Source organism: Pristiophorus japonicus, chromosome 14 (assembly GCF_044704955.1).
Source record: "Pristiophorus japonicus isolate sPriJap1 chromosome 14, sPriJap1.hap1, whole genome shotgun sequence".
Lineage (NCBI taxonomy): Eukaryota > Metazoa > Chordata > Chondrichthyes > Pristiophoridae > Pristiophorus > Pristiophorus japonicus.
Window position 1 is genome coordinate 123,175,047 of NC_091990.1, and position 27,053 is coordinate 123,202,099.

The 27,053-nt window shown below is 46.5% G+C and overlaps 1 protein-coding gene across 1 annotated transcript in view; it reads left to right on the forward strand.

Annotated features, from left to right (window-relative positions):
• The first annotated feature begins 296 nt into the window (after nucleotides 1–296).
• LOC139280083 (SH3 and multiple ankyrin repeat domains protein 2-like) overlaps nucleotides 297–27,053 on the forward strand; it is a 1,053,009-nt gene continuing 1,026,252 nt past the window's right edge. Inside the window, exons 1-4 of the mRNA XM_070899582.1 lie at nucleotides 297–500; nucleotides 11,236–11,439; nucleotides 15,069–15,140; nucleotides 24,082–24,190. Of these exons, the coding sequence (XP_070755683.1) occupies nucleotides 297–500; nucleotides 11,236–11,439; nucleotides 15,069–15,140; nucleotides 24,082–24,190 (589 nt within the window). The remainder of the gene's footprint in view (nucleotides 501–11,235; nucleotides 11,440–15,068; nucleotides 15,141–24,081; nucleotides 24,191–27,053) is intronic.

The following is a 27,053-nucleotide window of genomic DNA, read 5'->3' on the forward strand; positions in this document are numbered from 1 at the left end:
TTCAACCTGTACGTCATTTAGATGGAGTGAGGGAGCTTTATTCCATATCTAACTGATTCTTTATTGACCTTGAAGTGCTTGATGTCATGTGCCAAAAATGAAGGAGAATTTTGTCCCCTAGCAGTGGCTATTTTGAACGATGTTTTTAAAAACTAACCCCCAAATTCTTTACCTTCGATACAATCCTGTCCCCCCGTGCCATGTGAATCTTCTCTGTAATATTTTGTAATAAGATTATACCTGTGCTCATTCTATTTTATTCCCTTGGTAGCTCTACAATATAAGATAAGCACAGCATGCCGCGAAGTCCAACATCAAGTGAAGATGAGATGGCACAGAGCATTTCTGATTATTCTGTTGAATCTGAATCTGACAGCTCCAAAGAAGAAACATTCTATGACACCATCAGGGCAACAGCAGGAAAGCCCATCACCAGGATGGATGATATGCAGAGCAATACATTGGTCATCAGAATCGTCATTCCTGACTTGCAGCAAACGGTAGGAACCTCATCCTTCAATCCTTTTATCAATAAGATATTGCCAACAATGGATACGTCACTGAACCAACAACAGTGAGTAAAGTCTAAATAACCAAATGAAAGCTGTAAACATAACAAGGTGCTAGAAGAACATAAGAACATAAGAAACAGGAACAAGAGTAGGCCATAAGGTCCCTCGAGCCTGCTCTGCCATTCAATACGATCATGGTTCATCTGATCTTGGCCTCAACTCCACTTTCCTGCCCATTCCCCATAATCCTTGACTCTCCTATTGTTCAAGAATCTGTCTATCTCCGCCTTGAATATATTCAGTGGCCCAGCCTCCACTGCTCTCTGGGATAGAGAATTCCAAAGATTCGCGATCCTCTGAGAGAAGAACTTCCTACTCATCTCCGTCTTAAATGGCCAACTTCTTACTCTGAAACGATGCCTCCTAGTTCTAAATTTCCCCCAGAAAGGGAAACATTGGATTCAGTCAGAATAGATAGTTATAAGAACATAAGAAACAGGAGCAGGAGTAGGCCATATGGTAACCTGAGCCTGCCCCGCCATTTAATATCATGGCTGATCTTCTACCTCAACTGCACTTTCTTACCCTATTCCCATATCCCTTGATTCCCTTGAAATATGAATATAATTGGGAATTTCTCTAATGCAGGGGAGTGAAAACTTCATATAAGGGGAACAGATAGGGTAGATAGAGAGAAACTATTACCGCTGGTTGGGGATTCTAGGACTGGGGGCATAGTCTAAAAATTAGCACCAGACCTTTCAGGAGTGAAATTAGGGAACACATCTACACACAAAGGGTGGTAGAAGTTTTGAACACTCTTCCGCAAATGGCAATTGATGCTAGATCAGTTATTAATTTTAAATCTGAGATTGATAGCTTTCTGTTAACCAAGGGTATTCAGGGATATTGGCCAAAGACGGGTGTACGGAGTTAGGTCGCAGATCAGCCATGATTTCATTGACTGGCAGAGCAGGCTCGAGGGGCTGAATGTCCTTCTCTTGCTCCTATGTTCCTATTAATTGCTCACTTAGTGGTGTACTGTGAATTCCTATGGCTCTCACAGAAAGAATTCCAATATAAAATTCACGGAAAACATATAAAAGCACTTTTGCCTGCCCTTCCTCCTTCCCCCCACAAAGGTAAATTAATCTTGAAATAAAATTTATATTTTGTGTAATTAAACGCATGTAAAAATATTTTCTTCCCCTACAAGCTGAGTTAGAACTTAACTAAACAAGTCATTACTGATCAAACCTGTTGCTCCAGTTCAGGAGTGCGCAACAGGAGAGGCAGTGACTGGCACTTCCAGAGCTGGATTGCAAAGGTTGTAGGTCCTGTAGGACTTCAGATCTGTCGTTTGGACAACCTCTGCTTTAAGAATGTTACCATTGTAAGTTTGATGTTTAAAGTAATTTCTTGGTACAATATTGGGGATTTCTTTACGAGCATTACTAAATTATTAATTAACAGTCCTCGATCGAGTGGATAGGACGGACCTATTTCCCTTAGCAGAGGAGCCAACAACCAGGGGGCATAGATTTAAAGTTATTGCTAAGAGGTTTAGAGGAGATTTTGAGGAGAATTTTTTTCACTGAGGGTGGTGGGAGTCTGGAACTAACTGATTGAAAGATTGACAGGAACCCTCACTGCATTTAAAAAATACTTGGATGTGCACTTGAAGTGCCGTAACTTACAGGGCTATGAATCAAGAGCTGGAAAGTGGGATTAGGCTGGATAGTTCTTTGGCGGTTGGCCTGGACACGTTGGGCCGAATGGCCTCCTTCTGTGCTGTAAATGTCTATGATTCTATGTACCCATGAATTTTACTTGATACAAATGCCTCATGCCACATGTTAATAAATAAGTGGACACAGCCAAATAACACAAGCAACAAAAACGCAAGTGTATTTGACACATCCGACCCGCGGTTATACCATGGGCTCCTGCTGTATCTTTCATTTACCTCTTGGTAGTGCCTTTAAGAAAAGCAGTGAGGGATGGCGTCTGCAATAGTTGAGATGCTGTGGTGGATAGTGGAGCAATATCCGCTGACCTTTGGCAATGGGGTTGTTTTGGAATTGTTGCAAAGGCCATATTAGCTTGCGGGTTGAGGCCAAGGATGGAAACTTGAACCAAATGGCTGCCGCCAAAGAGAGCAGGATGGAGGTGATCGGCTCTGAAGGGAGAAAAGGAAGATGGGACTTGAGTAGACTGAAGGAATGCTTTATTGTATGCATGTGCTGAGATCCGTTTCTCTGGGGTTTTGTGGCATGCTGTATTCTGCTCGGCATGGAATTGGGGTTTGCATGGCTTTTGGTCACCAAGCTGCAGGTGGCCATATATGCCCCACGGCTTCAGGCTGTTGTTACCAAGCTCCTTCAGCAGCACATTTACTGAATGCATCATCAAACCTATTTTAATTCTTACGCATATAAGATGTCCGGGTAAGTGTTCAACTAAAATAAGCTGGAGAACTTTAGTCATTCTTTGTTTCCCCCTCTCCATCCTGCAACATAATGGTTCACTTGCTTACAAAGTGTTATCAGCTGTCCCATCTCAGAAATAGAGAAATAAGCTAGGTTAATACATGCGACTGACAAGGACTCAAATCCGGCATCAAGCTTATGGTTTACAGGGCAGTAGTGATAGCCACCCTTCTATATGGCTCAGAGATGTGGACTATATATAGCAGTCACCTCAAAGCGCTAGAGAAGTACCACCAGCACTGCCTCCGCAAGATCCTGCAAATCCATTGGTAGGGCAGATGCACCAACGTTAGTGTTCTCGCTCAGGCCAACATCCCCAGCATCGAAGCATTGACGGTGCTCGATCAGCTCCGTTGGGCAGGCCACATCGTCCGCATGCCCGACACGAGACGCCCAAAGCAAGCGCTCTACGCGGAGCTTCGACACGGCAAGCGTGCCACAGTTGGGCAGAGGGAATGCTTCAAGATACCCTCAAAGCCTCCTTGACAAAGTGCAGCATCCCCACTGACCCCTGAGAATCCCTGGTCCACAACCGCCAAAGTGGAGGAAGAGCATTCCTGGAGGGCGCTGAGCACCTCGTGTCCCGCCGCCAAGAACAAGCAGAAACCAAGCGTAGACAGTGGAAGGCGCGTGTGTCAACCCAGACTCCCCACCCATCCATTCCTTCAACCACTGTCTGCCCCACCTGTGACAGAGACTGTAGGTCCCGCATTGGACTCCTCAGCCACCTGACAACTCACTTTTACAGTGGAAGCAAGTCATCCTTGCCTCCAAGGGACTGCCTATGATGATAATGAAAAGAACTCTTCAGAAACATTTTTTTAATTCCTTCTTGGGATGTTGGCATCACTGGCACAGCCGACATTTTTCCCCCATTCCTCATTGAGAGGGTAGTGGTGAGCCGCCTGTGTGGTGAAGGTACTCCCACAGTTGCTGTGGGGGAGGGAATTCCAGGATTTTAACCCAGCGACGATGAAGGAACGACGATATATTTCCAAGTCGTGATGGTGTGTGACTTGGAGGGGAACTTGGAGGTGGTGTTCCCATGCGCCTGCTGCCCTTGTCCTTCTAGGTGATAGAGGTCGCGGGTTTGGGAGGTGCTGTCGAAGATGCCTTGGTGAGTCGCTGAGAGAGAGCCTTTGTATTGGTTATGGCACCAAACCTTGTGTCAGATTTTGGATGAATAAATAGGTCATACGTTGTGCAAACATGTTCATTGCATTTAATTGCTGGCCATAATTCGCTGGTCCTTAAGATGTCTCACTGTCTTATTTTTCTCCCTGGGATATTTGCTGTCGTATGCCAGCTGTCCTGTTTATCCTATTGTTTCTGCTAAAGTGCAGCTTTATACATGTTTTACACAATAATGCAATGTTTTTGGTTTCCAGAATAAATATAATAAAATTGTGAATTTTTCTATATATCTTTTTAAAAAAATGTAAAAATCCAAAATTATTGCACATCAGCAAAGGATTTGTGAATTGGGCCCACGAGTTTAGATTTCATAATTTAACGTTTTAATGCCCAGTGGTGTTAAAAAATGGCGATTGGAAAATCTAGGATGAGGTGTCTTAAAAGTTACTATAAAAATAAACAGCAGTGGCTAATTTCTTTGGGGGGAATTCTAACTCCTGGTGGTCCTGCCAATGGGAGACAGGGTCCATTATAACAGACGAGCATCTTTAACATCCTTCCGGTCAGCTGGAAATGAAACATTAACTGGGCTGTGGGGAAAGAGTGGGGGAGTGGGACTAATTGGAGAGCTCTTTCAAAGAGGTGGCACAGGCACGATGAGCCGAATGGCCTCCTTCTGTGCTGTGAAATTTTCTGATCCCTTCCTGCAATAACTGACGGCTCTATGCCAGTATATATTGTTGCCCTGCCCCCGCCCCCACTCCTTGGGATTCATTAATAATTTATTTTTGCAAATGTTAACGGGTCCCAATAACGCACTCGTGAGAATCATTTGGTGACGAGTTTATTTTTCCACTTGTTTTAAGCAGCTGCTCTGGAAGCGACAATCTGGGGCTTTACTGAACATGCAGTCCAGAGACATGCCTGTCTGGTGAACAGGAGGAGGTCACTCGGCCCATCGAGTCTGCGTCGGCTCTTTCAAAGAGCAATCCAGTTAGTCCCACTCCCCTGCCCTTTCCCCATACCCCTGCAATTTTTTTCTCCTTCAAGTATTTATTCAATTCCCTTTTGAAGGCTACTACTGAATCTGTAACCACCACCTATCAGGCAGTGCGTTCCAAATCCTAACCACTTGTTGTGCAAAAAACATTTATCCTCATGTCGCCTCTGGTTCTCTTGCAAATCGCCTTCAATCTGTGCCCTCCGTTTATCGACCCTCCATCCATTGGAAACAGTCCCTCTTTATTTACTCTATTGGTGCTCTTGACCAGCAGTTGGATACATTTTCTTCAGGATCTACGTTTTGCAGCTGTACTTCTGGGCATTTTTTTATTTAAATTGTGTGTAAAAGTTTGAAAATCCACTGCTTGCTGCTCCGATTTGTAAATTTCCTGGCCAGGTCTCACAATACAGGTGTGACGTCCTAAATCCTCAAACCTCAAACCACAGGACTGAGGCCGTTCCGCATTCCGGGTATTTCTGGATTTCGGAACCTCTTTGCCTGGGCTGAGCTAGGTAGGGGAGGCGGTCGGTCGGGCCGCCGGAGGTCGGGGGGGGCGGGGTCGTTGGTTGGGCTGCCAGAAGTCGGGGAGGCGGGGGCGCGATCGGGCCGCCAGAGGTGGGGGGCGTTGGTTGGGCCGCCAGAGGTCGGGGGATCGGGGGGGCGATCAGGCCGCCAGAGGTCGGAGGGGGCGGTTAGGCCACCGGAGGTCCGGGGGGTGGCGTTGGTTGGGCTGCCGGGGGTCGGGGCGATGCAATCGGGCTGTCGGAGGTCAGGGGGACGGGGAGGCGGTTGGGCCGCCAGAGGTCGGGGGGGATCGGTTGAGCTGCCGGAGGTCGAGGGAGGTCGGTTGGGGGAGGGGGTTGAGCCGAGCTAGGTAGGAGAGGGGGGTCGGTCGGTCGGGCCGCCAGAGGTCGGAGCAGAGGCCAGGGGAGGGTGGGCCGAGGCGGGGGGTGGTTGGACGGCCGAGGCGGGGGGGAGGGCTGAGGCGAGGGAGTCCAGATTCCGGAACATTTACCAGTTACTGGACGACACCTCCACAGATCGGCCCGGTGTCCGGTTTCTGGAACATTCTGGATTTCGGAACTCTGGATTTTGGACGTCGTATCTGCATACTCTGGGCATTGGAGCAGCACAGGAGCAATGTGAAAATTTCTTCTCTCTTGCCTTCTCTCTCTCTCTCTCTCTCTTGCCCTCCCTCTCTCTCGCCCTCCCTCTCTCTCTCTCGCCCTCCCTCTCTCTCTCTTGCCCTCCCTCTCTCTCTCTCTCGCCCTTCCTCTCTCTCTCTCTCGCCCTCCCTCTCTCTCTCTCGCCCACGCCCTGTCCCGCCCGCGCTCTCTCTCGTCCGTCGTCTCTAACAACTTCTAAGGAAATTGGAAAAAATATTTTGGGGGGGGGAAATTCGGAAGTGCCCCTTTTGGGGAGCTAACTTTTAAAAGTTGAAATTTTCAAAAAAATTGGTGTTTGCTCTCCAGGAGGGAAGTGCGGCATTAAATCGAGCCCTCCAATTCCTTGCTGGAGGACAGCAGGCTGGGTGGTAGGTGTGCAGCGCTACTCAATGGACTATGCAGTGCTGCCGTGTTGGGAGGCTCCTCCCCTCCCTTAAAGGGAAGGGTCATCGCTGCAGGCTCTGCAAGGGAAAACATACCTGGTCCCGACGGCAGCCGCGATCTGTCCAATCAGCTCAATGCACTGCAGCAGAGTGCCAGGCTGATCGATCAGGAGAGAAGATAAAGGGGGGGAAAAATAGAGAGAGCGTTGCAGAATGTTTTTTATTGATGGCCACCTTGCCTGCCGATGAACACCTGCAGCTGCCGGTTATTTTGCCCGCCGATGTTGCAGGTGGCGGAGCCAAAGTTCGGGTCTGAGGCGCTGCGCACGGCGATGATGTAACGATCTCCGGGTGAAGGAGATCAGGGCTCAACGGCATACCGCCCCCGCAAAACTCCCGCTAAATACAGTGGAAGTCAACCTTCTCAGCGCGCCCTGTCAGTCCATGCTTAGAGCCCCGCTATCGCCCCCTGGAGGCAATACCTGGAGGCTCTACGGAGGCCGATTTCTAGGCCTTGGACTTTCTTGTAACACACTGGCAAGCTGGTGCATGGATTCACCAGTTGAATGTCACCTCAAAATATCACAGAGGACAAGATTTTGTGTCTGGTTAAAATTAGAAATTAGGTTACAAATTAAATATAAGATTGATTAAATGTAAACAAAATTAAAAGCAGCAGAAAGCTGACCAATCAAGTGGTTGAAATAAATTGGTCAACTTGGTTGGAGCCAGCCGCCATCTTGGTTTTTTTAAGGTGGCTGAAAATATACTCAACTATGTAGAGTAACATTAATAACTTAGGAAACCAATGCAAAACAGAAACGATTCAGAATAAAATGCTTATTCTTTCTGATGGAGTTTCCTGTACAAGCTTATGCAGGAGTTGTGTTGTTGGTGCCTCTCCCTGTGTCACAATCCTGAAACTTAGAGAATGAGGTTGGGCTTTGTTTGCTGTTGCCGTCATGGCTCCTCCTGATTGGCTGCAGTCCTTGTCAATCACAGCAAGCTCACCTCTCTTTTTATCTTGGCTTCACTGCCTCGATTGTAGTTCTGACGACCTAATCCCTGTGCTGCCTTTAGTGGCCCAACACAACCCTCCAAGAATCCTTCCTACCCTGGTCAAGCCCGTCCTACCCCACCGGGAGCCATTCGCCGCCCACCAAGGCTGGTCCTGCCCCTGCCATTTTCCACCTGCCACTGTTCTCCCCTGCTATTGCTGTTGCTGAGCACTGCCCTGTTAATACGGTCGGTGAGCACAGTAGAATAGAGTCCCAGCTCATCTGCTTCTGGGCTGCCGTGCTCCACCTCCCCTTCAAATGCTTTATGTGCTCGCATGCTTCAATTGCTTCTCGTCCAACCTCCTCAATCCTCTGCCTGCTCCGATCTGTTGGCACAAATAGAATATCTTGCTGCCAGAGCTTCAAGGGGTGCAGTGCTTGCAATTTAATTGTAGCCACACGTTTCCACTCCAGATCCTCTGACCCATTCCCCATCCAGAAACCACCTCACAACTTTTTACACTTGTGCCATCTCAGTCATGTCTCCTGCTTCGTGTTTGATGCTTCTCAGTAATACTGCTGACTTTTCTAGGCTCTGGCAGGACAGCCCATTGTGTTCTGGCCACTCTTTGTAGTCTGTCTCTGGATCTGGCCGTACCTGCTTCTCAGCCTATTCTTGGTGCTTCGGCCAGTGTCCTGGACTGCATCCTCTCACCCCTGTCCTTCCGCAGCCACAGCTTTACAATCAATATTTGAAGTCTCATGTGCTGAGACCCCAGGGAGGCACAGACTGCCCCCTCCCATGTACTAAGTTTTACTGCCCGCTTGAGTCAAAATCGCACACCTTGACTTTATTCAAAGAAAGTTATTCAGGAACTTTTAGTGAAAGCAAAAGTAATAAATCAAAGTCAGTTTTGTGAAAAGGGGAGACGTTCCTTAAGTATATTACGGAGCAGGAAATGAGGAGTATGCTTTCTGTAAACACTTTGAGAAAGCTTTGGCAAGGATGCTCTAGTGATTGACAGCGTAAATGAAAACTGTCAGGATCCAAGGAGACGATGCAAATTGAATAAAGTAGCGGCTTGATGGTAAATAGTAAAAAATAATTAGAAACGAAAATGGTTTGAGCTGGGCAACTGTGGTTTTCAGAGTCCCGTGAGGACCATGAAGCCTTTCGTATTCAGTGTCTCAGTCGAGTATCTCCACTTGCAGGATTGTGCTATTAAAGAAAGACTTGCATTTATATAGCACCTTTCACGGCGACTGGACGTCCCAAAGCACTTTACAGCCAATGAAGTACTTTGGGAGTGTAGTCACTGTTGTAATGTAGGAAACGCAGCAGCCAATTTGTGCACAAGCAAGCTCTCTCAAACAGCAATGTGATAACGACCAGATAATCTGTATTTTGTTATGTTGATTGAGGGATAAATATTGGCCAGGACACCGGGGATAACTCCTGTCGTGTATGGACAAAGAGTCAGACTGAACACTGTGAGCTCAAAGTAAAGTGTGACCTTAGTCTTTTATTGCAGGTCTCCAGAGTGCCTCTCCAACCTGTGAAGCCTTCTTAAATGGGATCCCTTGGGACTCCTGGGGATGAGCGCTCTGGTAGCTGTACATAGTAAATACAAGTTTACATATATAACAACTCCCCTGCTTTTCAAAATAATGCCATGAGTTCTTTTATATCCACCTGAGAGAGCAGAAGGGACCTCGGTTTAACGTCTCATCTGAAAGATGGTACCTCAGCACTGCACTGGAGTGTCAGCATAGATTTTTTTTGTGTGCTCAAGTCCCTGGAGTGGAACTTTGAACCTAAACCTTCCGACTTAGAGGCAAGAGTGCTACCCAGTGAGCCACAGCTGACAATTTCACGAGTATTTAAATAATTAAAAGTCGTGCACCAATTGCATTTCAGTAAAGTCACACCTTTCACAGGCACACAAAATGTCAAGTGTCCGAAAAGCTAAACATTTGCTTAGCTGTGAAATTGCCAATCAAATATCGGACGGATCGTGAACGACTTAAAAACAGCAAAAAGTAACAGGAGGAAGATTAGTGTCCAGTAGAAAATAACCATTAAATTCCACAATTGTTTGTCAAAACCATTAATCGCTCACATAATATATTTACATGGTTCTTGACTGCTATGTACAAATAAAACAGACTACAACTTGGACACAAATTTCACAATGCTGACTTATTGCAGTAAAACATCCCAAGGCGCATAAAACAAGTGTCAGCTGTGGCTCAGTGGGTAGCACGCTTTCCTCTGAGTCAGAAGATTGCGGTTTCAAGTCCCACTCCAGAGACATGACAAAAATCTAGGCTGACACTCAGTGCAGTGCTGAGGGAGTGCTGCACTATCGGAGGTGTTGCCTCTCAGATAAGATGTTAAACCGAGGCCCCGTCTGCGCTCTCAAGTGGATGTGAAAGATCCCATGGTACCATTTCGAAGACGAGTAGGGGAGTTATCCCCAGTGTCCTGGCCAATATTTATCCCTCAATCAACATCAGAAAAACAGATTATCTGGTCATTATTGCTGTTTGTGGGAGCTTGCTGTGCGCAAAATTGGCAGCTGCATTTCCGACACTACAACAGTGACCACACTTCAAAAATTTTCTTAATTGTCTGTCAGGTGCTTTGGGATGTCCGGTGGTCATAAAAGTCGCTGTGTTACTAGTCCAGTGACATAATCACTATGCTACCGTACCTGAGGGGAAAGCTACCCCTCTGCAGCAAAATGCAGCCATTGTCTTTCGGGAAAGCTCTTTCTAAATTCTTTTACTAGAGATGTGCACCATTCTCCTGGTTCCAATCACAACCCCACCCACCCACCCTATTGCAACAGCATAACATCGGACTCGAGTAACACCACGAGGATTTCTGCTGGTGAGAGTGTAGAAAATGTACACATATTGGATGTAAACATGTCCAAATCGTATCTTGTGCGAAAACTTTTCATTGAGCGCTCATGTGCTACAGAGTTCCGTTAAATATTTAAGAGTGTTGTCTTTTCAAGTATTTCTGATGCACATGTCCTGATGTAAAGTCAAGCTATCTTGTTTTTCTCCACAGCAGTGATGATGAATTGATGCACGATGACCTTCCTTGTCTGAAGTCGGTGTATCTGCAAATCTAACTTGATTTCATTATATAATTTGTTCAGAAGCTCATGGTTTAACTGGATATGGGTTCATGGAATGCAACTACATTCAAAAAAGTTGTTGAAGGTGTTAAATTTTTACTTTTTAACACTAACCTGCTTCAACCATTCAGAAACAAAACTGTGGTTTTATAATTACATGTCTTTTTTTAATCATAACCAGGGATGCCAATTGATACTGATGGATGAGCTAGATTCTCTTTTAACTACTTGGGTTTTCAGGATTGTCACTATTGTTTAGAGGATCGATTGCCATTATCATAAATCGGTTATCTTGATCATAAGTAAAAGTGGCACATTTTGGAGAAAGCAAATGCGTTGAATTCATGACACAGGATGGTCAGCGGCTGTTTGGTACCATTTTATTTTGTAATCTTTTACAGAAATGTATGCGGTTTAATCCTGATGCTACTGTGTGGGTTGCCAAACAACGGATCCTGTGCACTCTGAACCATAGTTTGAAAGATGTGCTGAATTATGGTCTGTTCCAACCAGCAAGCAATGGAAGAGACGGCAAATTTTTGGATGAAGAGCGTCTGCTCAAAGAATACCCCCAGCCAAACAACAAAGGAGTTCCCTCTCTCGAGGTAACCAATGGTAACAGAGGCAATGGGTTTCTGGGTCTTCACTTACCCACTGGTCTGATACACACACCTCATAGTCATTGTAATCATTACAATTACTGAATTTGTTGCTTTGAGAAATTAAAAAATTGATACATAGAAAGAAAGAACTTTATATAAGCCCGGAATTTGCGTTCAGCGGCGAAGCGACGACGACCGCCGCTGACCTTGAAGAAAGCTGCCCACAAAGATCTTGCGATCTCTCTGGTGAAAGCTTTCACGGTCTCCACGATAATTTGATTGCAGCGCTATCTGCTGGAGATCTCCAGGCTCCAGCAGAAGTGATGTCATCAAGCTGGCTAAGCAGCCAATCACATTAAAGAATTCTCACTAATAGCAAACCAGGAAATAAAAATCAGCTTTTATAATTCACTTAAAAAATGTTTTACAGAGAGCAAAATAAAGATTGGGACATACATATGGGGTTAAGGTAGAAGCTGAAATATCATAAACAAACTTCATATATATAATCAAACTTTAAAAAAAAATCACATTTAAAGAAAAATATGTAATTTGTATTCTTTTAAAAATCTAGTAATTTTTAACATAGTGGAGAAATTTGACATTCCAGAAATATATTTTTTCAGGACCAGAATGGTTGTTCAGCATTAATTATTATTCAGAACGCCATTAAAAACCCAGTTACATCTCACTGAACAAGGCTTAACTTTTTATGGGGTTTTAAACAGCAATATTAGAGCGGAAAAAGGGAAGATTTTGTCAGGTCAAGTGATTCCGGTGATTGCTGCCTATGGGGAGTTCCATAGGCCTGTGACGGAGCAGGGAATGACTGACTGCAACTTCAGGGTTTCTGCCTTTATCCGTGCACGCGGTAAATCCTGAAGTCATGGAAAGTTTCGGAGGGGTAATGGCGCCGAACGCTGACAGTTTAGCCGACATTACCACCACAAAATCCGGGCCAGGTGGACTTCAGGGCATCACAGAGCGCTTCACAGCCAATGAAGTATTTTTTCTTGAGGCCTGAGTGGGGTTACAATGGTTCACTTCCTCAGGTCAAAGTTGCCGGGGTCTGGATCCAGAATGAGAGGAGGCCAAGGTAAGTGTGAAATGTTAAAAACATTTTAAAGGTTTCCTTGTGTCCCTTGCCTCAATCTCCGTACCCCGCCACGCAAACCCCACTCCCATCTGTCCGTGATTCCCCTCCCCCGAGCACTCTGGCCTGCTTACCTTGTGTTGGGGATCAGTCTCCCCGGGACCCTGCCAGCGACCTCTGACCTGCCCAATTTGTAACAGCTGGGCAGCCCCTCCCACCTGCTTTACCAGCCGCTTTGGTTGGGCAGTTGGCAAGAGGCATGTGAATGGGGCCTGGCCATTGAGATTGGTCGAGCCTCTCTGCATCCGCTCCCGCACAGGCCGTCCACTCACTAGGCCGCATTCTCTTTCTGGCCATAAACATCATCACCTGTTAATGAATGCCGTTAATTTTCATCAGTTTTAGGTTCCTTGTACGAACGTGGCCTCTGCGTTCCGATTTAATATTTATTCATCAATGCCGAAAGCTGCCTTTTCAGAATCTCTGGGCCGACTTAAGAAATATTTATGTGGTAATAGAATGGAGTTTGCTCGTCATCCAGGGTGGGATTACCAGAGCTCAGGCTGCATGTGACCCACAAACTGCTGTCTGTACACCTCTGATGCTTGTGTGCTGTATGGACCCTGTTGAACCAATTCAAAGAAAGAAAGACTTGCATTTGTATAGCGCCTTTCAAGACCTCAGGACATCCCTCAGCGCTGTGCAGCCAATGAAGTACTTTTGAAGTGTAATCACTGTTGTAATGGAGGAAATGTAATGCAGTCATCTCGTCGTGGTTCCTTTGAATTTTCGGATGAACTACATTCTTGGTTATTTTCCATTTATGGTTTAAAAAACAGGAGAGTATTAATTGGGAAGTGTATATAGGGCCAGATTTTTGAGAAGTTTGTGACCGGGTTTTCGCTGCGATTTGACCCCCCGTGGTGAAAACCCGGTCGCAAAGCCTGGGCGGGATCCTTGGGTACCTATTTGCATTGGCGCTTTCAAGAACTGCCGGGGAGCGGTGCATCCAAGTTTCAGCACTCTCCCGACCCGTATGCCATGCCCAGAATACCGACAGGTCAAACCTGTCAGTCATCATCATAGGCATTCCTTGAAATCAAGGGAGACTTGCTTCCACTCTAAAAGTGAATTCTCAGGTGACTGTACAGTCCAATATGGGAATTACAGTCTCTGTCACAGGTGGGACAGACAGTCATTGAAGGAAAGAGTGGGTGGGACTGGTTTGCCGCACGCTCCTTCCGCTGCCTGCGCTTGGTTTCTGCATGCTCTCTGCGACGAAACTCGAGGTGCTCAGCGCCCTCCCGGATGCTCTTCCTCCACTTAGGGCGGTCTTGGGCCAGGGATTCCCAGGTGTTCGTGGGGATGTTGCACTTTATCAGGGAGGCTTTGAGGGTGTCCTTGTAACAATTCCTCTGCCCACCTTGGGCTCGCTTGCCATGTAGGAGTTCCGAGTAGAGCGCTTGCTTTGGGAGTCTTGTGTTGGGCATGCGGGCAATGTGGCCCACCCAACGGAGCTGGTCGAGTGTGGTCAATGCTTCGATGCTGGGGATGTTGGCCTGGGCGAGAACACTGAAGTTGGTGCATCTATTCTCCCAGTGGATTTACAGGATCTTGAGGAGGCAGCGTTGGTGCAGCCCTGCCAGCAGTGGTAAGTATGAAAACCTGCAAAAAAGCTAAGTTAAATTTCTTTTGCTGCAGCAATTGGATAGTAAAGGGTGTTGCAAATGTTTTTGGAATGTTTTCTGGATTTTTATTTTTCACCCGCTCTCACAGCACTCCGGCTCCGGACTAAACTTGGTGAAACTCGCATTTTTGCACTGCAAATCTTCGTGCAACACCCCCCTTACCACCTGGCGCAAACGTAAAACCCGAATGTTTGGCCTAAAAATGGTAAGTTTCACGTATCGCTACCGTTTTCGCCAAAAAACCCCGAAAGTCAAAAATCCGGCCCATGGTGCCTTAACATATCTAATAAGTTACAAATTACTCGCAAGTCAATCTTGTGTTGTGGAGAAATGCCGTATGCAATTTGTGCAATGACCTGCACGCACAGCAAATCTGTTGTTGGACGAGAGAGGAACACTCGCCAGGACATCCTGTGGGAGATTGGCCACAAGAATTGAGCGGATTCCTTTCGAGTTGCACACTCTGACCCAAACCATTTTCGCTGCACTCGGGCAATTCATTAGGCCTGGCTGCGGGCCCAAGTATCCCCTCGCGAGAGCTCACTCTCTTCAAAGCTCTTTACATCCACTCCAACAGGATTAACGTCTCGTCTGAAGGGCGGCACTTCTGATAATATAATAGTCCTTCAGTGCTGCGCTGCAGTGTCAGCCTATAATATGCACTCAGGTCTGAAGAGTGGGACTTGACCCCCGCCAAGCTGCCACTTGCATTTTCAATGTCAACATTTTGTATCTAATGCTCTGTTCGTTCAACCATTATTAACTCAAAGCAAACCACTTAAGATTTTTTTTAATTTAAAAAGCCTCGCTGTAAATTAACTTGGAGAAAATGTATTTATTTCTGTTTTCAGTTTTGCTACAAGAAGCGGGTATACAAGCAAGCCAATGTCGATGAGAAGCAACTTTCAAAACTTCATACAAAGGTGAGTGTACTTTGATAATCTCAGCACCTTTTGAAACTGAACATGTATAACCCAGAGACAACAACAATAATGTGTTTTTTGCCAGATTTATTCTTCAGTTTCCTACTAAATTCTTATGGGATAGGAAATGATCTGTGTCCACTTCACAAGAAAATTAATTAAGTTACTTTATTATGATTAGAATAAAATCCACATTCTCTTGAATAAAAATAACATTGCTATTCATACAACCACCTTGGCACAAGAAACAAACTGCACATAGGGGTACGGCAACATAGTGGTTATGCATGAGAACACCAGCGGCAGGTCAGGGCCAAAAAAGGAGCGCAGGTGCGGCGGCCCAGGAGCAGTGTGGAGGTATACCACTTCTGGGAGCAGGGCGAGCTGGTGCACGAGGACCACGTCAGCGAAGAGTGACATCATCAAGGTCCAGGTCGGTGATTGGAGCATGGATAGATACAGCAGGAGCGGCGAGAGACTGTGGAGGGATGTGATCGGGGCCCAGAAGAGGCGTGAGTTCGGGCTCAGGGGCAGCACGGGCCAGCCCACAATGTGATATGTGTGTGCACAAGGTCTGTGCAGCAGAGCAGGTCTCCAGTCGTCTTGAATAACCTTTGCCACTGGACCAAGATCTAGCTCTGTCAAGCCCGCATGGTGGTTGGTGTGCAACGGCCAGAAAATGTTAAATAAATCCACGCACAGGCATTTTCCACCCTTCAGGATGTAGTTCAGGACCTGGAATATTAGGTCCTTCATTGAAACACCTGTGAACTCATCCTTTTTTGGCGTGGAAGCAAGTCTTCCTCGTTTCGAGGGACTGCCGATGATGATGATGATGATGGTGGTTATGATGGTAATTCAGAGGCCTGGATTAATCCGAAGACGTGAGTTCAAATCTCGCCATGGCAGCTTGGGAATTTAAATTCAGTTAATTAAATAAATCTGGAATTATAAAGCTAGTGTCAGTAATGGTGACCATGAAACTACCGGATTGTTGCAAAAACCCAAATGGGTCAATAATGGGAAAGAAATCTGCTGTCTTTATCCAGTCTGGCCGAAATGTGACTCTAGACCCACAGCAATGTGGTTGATTTTTAACTGCCCCTAGCAAGCCCCTCAGCTGTACCAAACTGCAAGCACTATGGGAGTATGCTCAACTGCTAAAATGCTCACCACCACCTTCTCGAGGGCAATTGGGGATGGCCAATAAGTAGGGATGGCCTTGCCAGCGATGCCACATCCCATGAACAAATAATTAAAAAATATTAGCAGACTGGCCAATCTAGCAGGCACGATGTTTGCTTCTTGTTGACGCGTGTTCATACAGCACCGAATCACATCTCTCAAACGTCGCAAAGCCCTTCTAGACATTGAATTACTGTTTCAATGAGATCATCTCTCATTCTCCTTAGAGATTAGACAAAGGGGCTTGACAGGTTAGAGGCTGGAAGGATGTTTCCTCTGGCTGGAGAGTCTGGAACTAGGGGGGCCAGAATCAGAAGAAGGGATTGGCCATTCAGGGCTGAGATGAGGCGAAACTTCTTCACTCAAAGGGTAGTGAATCTTTGGAATTCTCTACCCCAGAGGGCTGTAGATGCTCAGTTGTTGAGTATATTCAAGATACAGATCGATTTGGATATTAAGGGAATCAAGAGATATGGGAACAGTGCAGGAAAGTGCAGTTGAGGTATAAGATCAGTCATGACTTTATTGAATGGCAGAGCAGGCACGAGGGGCCGAATGGCCTACTCCTCCAATTATGTGCAATCAAGCAGACGCAACATGGATTCATGAAGGGGAAATCATATTTAACGAATTTACTGGAATTCCTTGAGGATATAATGAGCATGGTAGATAGAGATGTAATGATGGATGTGGTGTATTTAGATTTCCAAAAGGCATTCGATAAGGTGCCACACAAAAGGTTACTGCAGAAGATAAAGATACGCGGAGTCAGAGGAAATGTATTAGCATGGATCGAGAATTGGCTGGCTAACAGAAAGCAGAGAGTCGGGATAAATGGGTCCTTTTCGGGTTGGAAATCGGTGGTTAGTGGTGTGCCACAGGGATCGGTACTGGGACCACAACTGTTTACAATATACATAGATGACCTGGAAGAGGGGATAGAGTGTAGTGTAACAAAATTTGCAGATGACACAAAGATTAGTGGGAAAGCGGGTTGTGTAGAGGACACAGAGAGGCTGCAAAGAGATTTAAATAGGTTAAGCGAATGGTCTAAGGTTTGGCAGATGGAATACAATGTCGGAAAGTGTGAGGTCATCCACCTTGGGAAAAAACAGTAAAAGGGAATATTATTTGAATGGGGAGAAATTACAACATGCTGCGGTGCAGAGGGACCTGGGGGTCCTTGTGCATGAATCCCAAAAAGTTCGTTTGCAGGTGCAGCAGGTAATCAGGAAGGCGAATGAAATGTTGGCCTTCATTGCAAGAGGGATGGAGTACAAAAGCAGGGAGGTCCTGCTGCAACTGTACAGGGTATTGGTGAGGCCGCACCTGGAGTACTGCGTGCAGTTTTGGTCACCTTACTTAAGGAAGGATATACTAGCTTTGGAGGGGGTACAGAGACGATTCACTAGGCTGATTCCGGAGATGAGGGGTTACCTTATGATGATAGATTGAGTAGACTGGGTCTTTACTCGTTGGAGTTCAGAAGGATGAGGGGTGATCTTATAGAAACATTTAAAATAATGAAAGGGATAGACAAGATAGAGGCAAAGAGGTTGTTTCCACTGGTCGGGGAGACTAGAACTAGGGGGCACAGCCTCAAAATACGGGGGAGCCAATTTAAAACCGAGTTGAGAAGGAATTTCTTCTCCCAGAGGGTTGTGAATCTGTGGAATTCTCTGCCCAGGGAAGCAGTTGAGGCTAGCTCATTGAATGTATTCAAATCACAGATAGATAGATTTTTAACCAATAAGAGAATTAAGGGTTATGGGGAGCGGGCGGGTAAGTGGAGCTGAGTCCACGGCCAGATCAGCCATGATCTTGTTGAGTGGCGGAGCAGGCTCGAGGGGCTAGATGGCCTACTCCTGTTCCTAATTCTTATGTTCTTATGTATGTTCTTATGTAGGCAACATGGCACACAATAATCCTGTGTGCTCACAGTTATGTACACTATCTCAGGGGCCGTTGAAGCCTTTTGGCTTCATGGGCTGCAGAGGTGCATATCACAGGGCCAGTTATGGAGTTTAAATCGTTGCTTTCATTGGTGGTTTCCATCTCGACTCGCAGCTCTTGGTATTCTGGTTTAACATTGAGGCAATGGAACCGAAAGCAGCTCTCTTCAAACGTTTTGGGCTCCACAAAATTCAAATAGAACAAGGCACCAAATAAGAAATATAAATGTAAATAGGACTAAGTCGCCTGGACTTGGAGGGATGTTTCCCAGGGCTCGGGCTACAATTTAGATGCTCCCTGCACAAGCTGACAGGCGAAGAATTGCCAGATGACTTCAACAACAACTTGTATTTATATAGCATCTTTAATGTAGTGAAACGTCCCAAGGCGCTTCACAGGAGTATTATGCAATAACAAATTTGACACCAAGCCGCGTAAGTAGAAATTAGTGCAGGTGACAAAAAGCTTGGTCAAAGAGTTAGGTTTTAAGGAGTATCTTGAAGGAGAAATGAGAGGCGGAGATGTTTAGTAAGGGAGTTCCAGAGCTTGTGGCCTAGGCAACAGAAGGCACGGCCACCAATGGTTGAGCGATTATAATCAGGGATGCTCAGGAGGGCAGAATTAGAGGAGCTCAGACATCTCGGGGGTGGTGTTGTGGCTGGAGGAGATTGAAGATAGAGTAAGGCCATGGAGGGATTTGAAAATAATGATGGCAATTTTGAAATCGAGGCATTACTTAACCGGAAGCCAATGTAGGTCAGTGAGCACAGGGGTGATGCGTGAGCTTGGAGTTAGGTCATGGGCGGCCGAGTTTTGGATGACCTCAAGTTTACGTGGAGGGAATGTGGGAGGCCAGCCAGGTGTGCGTTGGAATAGTCAAGTCTCATCATCATCATAGGCAGTCCCTCGGAATCGAGGAAGACTTGCCTCCACTCTTAACATGAGTTATTAGGTGGCTGTACAATCCAATACGGGAACCGCAGACTCTGTCACAGGTGGGGCAGATAATCGTTGAGGGAAGGGGTGGGTGGGACTGGTTTGCCTGCGCTTGATTTCTGCATGCTCTTGGCGACGAGACTCGAGGTGCTCAGCGCCCTCCTGGATGCGCTTCCTCCACTTAGGGCGGTCTTTGGCCAGCATCTCCCAGGTGTCAGTGGGGGTGTTGCACTTTATCAGGGAGGCTTTGAGGGTGTCCTTGTAATGTTTCCATGGCCCACCTTTGGCTCGTTTGCTGTGAAGGAGTTCCGAGTAGAGCGCTTGCTTTGGGAGTCTCGTGTCTGGCATGCGATCTGTGTGGCGTGCCCAGCGGAGCTGATCAAGTCTAGAGCACATCTGATGACAGTTGCTGCAGCAGAACAGCTGGAAACAAGAGCACATTTTAAGAGCTTTCTTCTCTTCACACAATAGTATTTGTATTGAAGAATAGTAGAAACTGAATGTAAACAAATAAGATAAATGACCAGGTAATTACATAGTATTTTAAATGATTATGCTACTCCAAATGCAGTTAAGCATTGCTTTACTATAGCACATTGACATTTAACACCTGCACTGCACGAAGATCTCCTCAATCAAGACTCTGCCTTTGAATCGAGTGTTCTCGACTCCATTCGGCAGCATGCTACCCGCCACCACCTCAGTGAGACCCCAAAATTGCACGAGGTAGAAAAAGCCATAAGACAGCTAAAAAACATCAAGGCTACAGAGCGGATGGAATCCCTGCTGAGGCACTGAATTATGGCGGAGAGGCACTGCTGGCGCGAATACACAACCTCATCCCTCTCATCTGGAGGGAGGAGAGCATGCCGGGAAATCTTAGAGATGCAGTGATCGTGACCATCTTTAAAAAAGGGGACAAGTCCGTCTGCAGCAACTACAGAGGAATCTCCCTGCTATCAGCCACTGGGAAAGTCGCCGCTAGAGTCCTCCTCAACCGTCTTCTTACTGTGGCCGAGGAGCTCCCCCCGGAGTCGCAGTGCGAATTTCGTCCCTTCCGGGGCACAACGGACATGATTTTTGCAGGGAACAGCGCCAGCCGTTATACATGGCCTTCTTCGACCTTAGAAAGACGTTTGACACTGTCAACTGCGAGGGTCTATGGAGGGTCCTCCTCCGTTTCAGATGCCCCCAAAAGTACGTCACCATCCTCCGCCTGCTCCACGACGACATGCAAGCCGTGATCCTTACCAACTGATCCATCACAGACTCAATCCATGTCCGGACCGAGGTCAAGCAGGGCTGCGTCATCGCTCCAACCATCTTCTCAATCTTCCTCGCTGTCATGCTCCACCTCAAAGTTGACAAGCTCCCCGCTGGAGTGGAACTAAACTACAGAACCAGTGGAAAGCTGTTCAACCGTCGCCGTCTCCAGGCTTGGTCTAAAACTACTCCAACCTCTGTCGTCGAGTTACAGTACACGGATGACGCCTGCGTCTGTGCACACACAGAGGCTGAACTCCAGGACATAGTCGACCGAGGCGTATGAAAGCATGGGCCTTACGCTAAACATCAGTAAGACAAAGGTCCTCCACCAGCCTGTCCCTGCTGTACAGCGCTGCCCCCCAGACATCAAGATCCATGGCGCGGCCCTGGACAATGTGGACCACTTCCCTTATCTCGGGAGCTTCCTATCAACAAGAGCAGGCATTGACGATGAGATCCAACACCGTCTCCAGTGCGCCAGTGCAGCCTTCGGCTGCCTGAGCAAAAGAGTGTTTGAAGACCAGGCCCTCAAAGCTGTCACCAAGCTCATGGTCTACAGGGGTGTCGTAATACCCGCCCTCCTGTATGGCTCAGAGACGTGGACCATGTACAGTACACACCTCAAGTTGCTGGAGAAATACCACCAGCGATGTCTCCGCAAGATCCTGCAAATCCCCTGGGAGGACAAACGCACAAACATTAGCGTCCTCGTCCAGGCCAACATCCCCAGCATTGAAGCACTGGCCACACTTGATCAGCTCCGCTGGACAGGCCACATAGATCGCATGCCAGACACGAGACTCCCAAAGCAAGCGCTCTACTCGGAACTTGTCCACGGCAAACAGGGCAAAGGCGAGCAGAGGAAACGTTACAAGGACACCCTCAAAGCCTCCCTGATAAAGTGCGACATCCCCACTGACACCCGGGAGTCCCTGGCCAAAGACCGCCCGAAGTGGAAGAAGTGCATCCGGGAGGGTGCTGAGCTCCTTGAGTATCGTCGCCGAGAGCAGGCAGAAATCAAGTGCAGGCAGCGGAAGAAGCGTGTGGCAAACCAGGCTCCCTGCCCACCCTTTCCCTCAACCACTGTCTGTCCCACCTGTGACAGAGACTGTGGTTCTCGTATTGGACTGTACAGCCACTTAAGAACTCATGCTAAGAGTGGAAGCAAGTCTTCCTCGATTCCGAGGGACTGCCTATGATGATGATGTAACACAGTCATTATCAATAACATGGCTAGAACTTTATCTATCAGTGAGGGAGCAGCCCTAAGGACATGCATTTATGTTCAAATTCAGACTAGCCCAGCAGCATAGGGGTAACTTGGAGTGTTTAAAGCTCTGGTATTGCCCTGACTCTTCTGCCTACTGATCGGGCGTCCAGAGAGAGAATAAGAACAGTGCCGGGAGATCCAGGGACTGATAACAACACAACTATCAATTCCCTTGCCTCACTAAACCCAGGTGCAACAGATAGAACTCAGCAACAGGATAGATCAAATAATTAACATTGCCCACGTGCATTCTTGAAGCATCAGTTTATTAATAAATAAGCCTTTTCCAACTACTTAAAATACACAGCTATACGATATGAAATGAATTTAAATAGATGTTATGTTTTTTTTACATTTTGCCACAGGCAATCTGTTAAGATATATGGAGAGCGAAAGAATAGAGAGCGCGATAGAGAGAGCGAGAGAGCAATAGAGAGTGTGAGAGAGAGAGAGTGCGATATAGAGAGTATGGAGACAGATAGAGAAATAAAGATAAATAAATATCAGGTACAACCCAATAATATTGATGAATTAAAATGTCAAAGTACATAAATAAATGTTTTGCATCTGTAAAATGTCTAAAGAGCAGAAAGTGTCCACAGGAAGGGGGAAAGTGTGTCGAACACAAGGCATGCAGTTTGGCTGAAAGGTGGAGTTCGAGACAAGCGAGCGCATCAAAAGCCGTTACCTGCGGATTATGTTGCTGCTGCTGTGGAGGTTGAACGTGTCTGGTTGCCGTGCAATATCTGCTGGTCACCCACACACAGCTCCCAGTGTCTGGCTGAGCAGCTTCAAGAAGTGATTTGACAAGTTAATCCATCATTCGGAAGTTCCCAAACTGCCACTTAGTGGCACAGATTGGAGTTTCGTGGGCTGCATGTCAACAATTACTCATCACCTCTGCTAAATTAAGAAATAATTTGTTCTAGTTAAAGCAATCCCCAACTCCCCCAAGCTAAATTACAGACAATAGCTTCAGTTTGGCAGGACTGTTTGAATTTGGCGTTGGGTTTCTACTTTTGATTATGTAGTTTCTGTTGCTGGGTCCACCTGTTAGAATCCAGCAAGGAAATGGCACTACTGAAAATAGGTAATTTTAAACCAACTATATTCAAACAGCATGTAACCAGAAATACAAGTGCAGGTGAGTTACCAAATCTTTGCTGTCACCAAGCCAAGACTTCGCCAACCCCATCCCACATTCAGGCTGTCGTTTGGACACCTTAACAATGGCTCAACAACTTGTATTTATATAACGCCTTTAATGTGCTCACACATCCCAAGGTGTGTTATCAAACAACATTTGACACCGAGCCACATAAGGAGATGTTCGGACAGGTGACTAAAAGCTTATTCAAAGAGGTGGATTTTAAGGAGTGTCTTAAAGGAGGAAAGAGAGGTGTAGCGGTTTAGGGAGGGAATTCCGGAGCTGAGGGCCTAGGCAAATGAAGGCACGGCTGCCAATGGTGCAGCGATTAAAATCAGGGATACACAAGAGACCAAAATTGGAGGAGCGCAGAGATCTCGGAGGGTTGTAGGGCTGGAGGAGGTTAGAGATAGGGAGGGACGAGACCATGGAGGGATTTGTAAACCTCCGTTGTAATCAGCGATATTATGGGCTATTAATTCTGGGGGCATTAGAGAGTGCGTTAACTGCAGAAGATGAATTCTTCATGTAGCAGAGGTTGTCAGTTGGTGTTTCAATGCTTGAGGATGAAGAACATATAGGGTTATAGACAAAAAGTGTGTGTGGCGGGGGGGTACTAACCACGACTGCTCCTTCACAGAGCCAGCACAGGCATGACGGGCTGAATCACCTCCTTCTGTGCTGTAAGTTTCTATATTTACAGAACTGGTCATCAGTGCTTTAAAGCAAGATGCTACAAGACGTAGCCACAGGCTGAGAAATGTTACTGTGTGAACAACGCACTGTGTGAGTTTAAATACCATCACTTGCACAGCAGCATTTCTTCCTAACAGAAACCTGGGTTCAGGTATCGCATTCCTATGGTTTGCCGAGAGGCGACCAGTTGCAGATCAACAGGTTTGTTGGCAAGTGCCTTGTTCCGACCGAGCAAATCAAAATGAAAATGCCCGAAGCAAAACCATTCCCTTCCTTTTCTGTCCTTTCCTTACTTTGCAACGAGCAGGAGAAGCGCTGGGATTTGTCCTCTAATATATTTGCTAATTGCTTCATCTCCGAAGCAGCTATTCCATTGCGACTGTGGTAATAAACAATACTCCATTTGGGTTTTAAACCTTTGCTGAAGCTGGTGGGCTGATGACTGTGCCTGAGGCACTTTGCAAACAATTGCATTTTGTTTTCTTCAGGCCAACCTCAGAAAATTTATGGACTATGTTCAACATCGTACACTTGAGAAAATTGCTAAGCTGTTGGATCGAGGACTGGATCCTAATTATTATGACTCGGAGAGTGGAGGTATGTCGACAAGCAAAGATGCCTTTTTGATCCTGCATCTGAGAATGCTTGAAATGATTAAGATGATTAATCATGTCTGTGAAGTCAGCGGGCACATATTAACTGCAAGTTATGGCACAATGCAATCTTGCACAGTTTAAATCAGACTTGTTTCATTGACGACTGCACAGAATGGTGCATTTAATAATGGCCTCACAGTTGCACAGCACGCTGGCGTTTATGGGCATTGTGTTAAGTGATGCCTCTTGTACTGTTGGGCCGTTGATACTGGTTGGGCTGCAGACGAAGCAGTATACAGTGCTCAAGGCTCGACGGGAAATTCCTGAATGAGTTGCACCACCTTGTGCCCGGCTTAGTTCAACACATGGGGAATAATGTGCTGGGGAGCTGATCAATTTTACGCCTTAAAATGGCAATAGTACTTCACGGTTTCAAGGACACAGTCACGCACCAGGACGTCTTTGTACAGAGCCAGATAGAATCCTCTAGTGTGACAGATGCAAAATTTACTAACACCCTGTTGAACAGATGAATTAGCAGAGGGGTCAATAACCCGGAGGCGTAGATTTAAAGTAGTTGGTAGAAGGATTAGAGGGGAGATGAGGGAAATTATCTTCACCCAGAGGGGGGTCTGGAACTCACTGCCTGAAAGGGCGGTAGAGGCAGAAATCCTCATCACATTTAAAAAGTGCTTGGATGTGCACTTAAAGAGCCGTGACCTACAGAGCTACGGACCTAGTGCTGGAATGTGGGATTAGGCTGGGTAGCTTTTTTTCGAGCGGCACTGACACGATGGGTCGAATGGCCTCTTTCTGTTTCATAATCTTTCTATGATTCAACATAAAGGGTGATAACAAACGCTTTTATTATTTTCCGTTGCAGTATTCCTGTTCTGACAAAATGACATATCGGGTAATTGTGCCAGTTTCTGTCCATTAATGTGAATAGCGTGGTGTGGGGTGGGGGAAGTGGTGGGTGGGGAGGAGTTTGTGCAATTTTCTATACACACTTTCAGCAATGATGGGAGTGCTGACGCAGAATATCTACCACCCCCACCCTCCTGCTCCACTCCATCGTCTCTGGCCTGAGGTGGAAGCTCATAACTGGCCTGTTGTGAACCGTAACTCCCACGTTGCACATGGCCAAAGGTTATGGTATTATTTTCAACTCACCATTCTGATAAGACATTTGCATTTTATTTTATTGGCAGCTTTTTAAGTTCTTGAGGACATGTTAACAACAACAACTTGCATTTATATAGCGCCTTTAACGTAGTGAAACGTCCCAAGGCACTTCACAGGAGTATTACGAGATAAATAATTTGACGCATAAGTAGAATTGAGCACAGGGTTTGGTCAAGAGGTATGTTTTAAGAAGCGACTTGAAGGAGGAAAGAGAGGTAGAGAGGCGGAGAGGTTTAGGGAGGGAGCTCCAGAGCTTGGGACTTAAACAACAGAAGGCACGGCCACCGATGGTTAAGTGATTATAATCAGGGATACTCAGGAGGGCAGAATTAGAGGAGCGCAGATATCTCGGGGGGCGGGGTGGGGGGGCGTGGTGGGGTTGTGGGGCTGGAGGAGATTACAGAGATAGGGAGGGCCGAGGGCATGGAAGGATTTGAAAATAAGGATCAGAATTTTGAAATCGAGGCATTGATTACCAGGGAGCCAATGTAGATCAGCGAACACAGGGGTGATGGGTGAACGGGACGGTGTGAGTTAGGACACGGGCAGTCGAGTTTTGGATCACCGCTAGTTTATGTAGGATGGAATGAGTTAAGTGCGAATTTAGGTCAGATGGAGTTTTTGAAGTCCATTTAAAGAGCAGATGACAGCTGTAAGTAATGAAAGGATTCAGTCCTGGCCCCCGGTCTATGAATTAAAGTTGTTGAGGCAGGTCCATGAGTGACCCGAGTACTCGGCCTTTTGAGATAAAAGCTCGCTGTGTTCAATCTAATGGTATTCGAGTCCAGGGAGAACACGATAGTAGGGCAATACATCATTTATTACAAAACTCATGATAATCATTCTTCAAACACAGTCTATTCAGACCAACTGAGAGCAGATAACGTTTTGGAATTATTCATAACATAAAAGTTCGTACGTAGAAGGCAAGAAAGGAGGAAAGAATTTGAATTTTTTAGTCCCTTTTATCGCTTCGAGATGTACCAAATGTGTGTGACTCCTAAAGAGTCACTTTTGAAGCATAGTCAGTGTTGTTTTGCACAAGTTAAGATCCCATAAACAGTCATGGAGATGAATGACCACTCGACCTGTGGTTGCACTGAGATGAATACTGGGCAGGACACTGGGAAAACATTGAAAAACCCGCGACCTCTACCGCCTAAAAGGACTAGGGCAGCAGGCGCATCGGAACACCATCACCTCCATGTTCCCCTCCAAGTTACATACCATTCTGACTTCGAAATATATCAGTCGTTCCTTCATCGTCGCTGGGTTAAAATTCTGGAACTCCCTCCCTAACAGCATTGTGGGAGCACCTGCACCACACGGACTGCAGCGGTTCAAGAGGGCGGCTCACCACCCTGAGCAGTTCGCTGAGTTTATTGTGGTGTGCTGCATGTTGCATAACCTGGCTATCAGGAGATGACAACAATTGCCAGATGGGACCGCTGGTCCACCCCAGGAGAGAGGGGAGGTGGAAGAGGAGGAGGATGAGGACCTCGGGAAGGACAATCAGCCTGGCATTGAAACCATGCCTCCACGCCCCCCCACTGGAAAAGCCCTGTGGTAGTTACGCAGCTTCAAAACTCTTGCGTGAGCAGCTCAGAAATGAACGCTTTGCGTGATGTTGGCAGAATAACCTCAGTGGATAGAGGAGATGATGTTTGCGAAGAAACGTC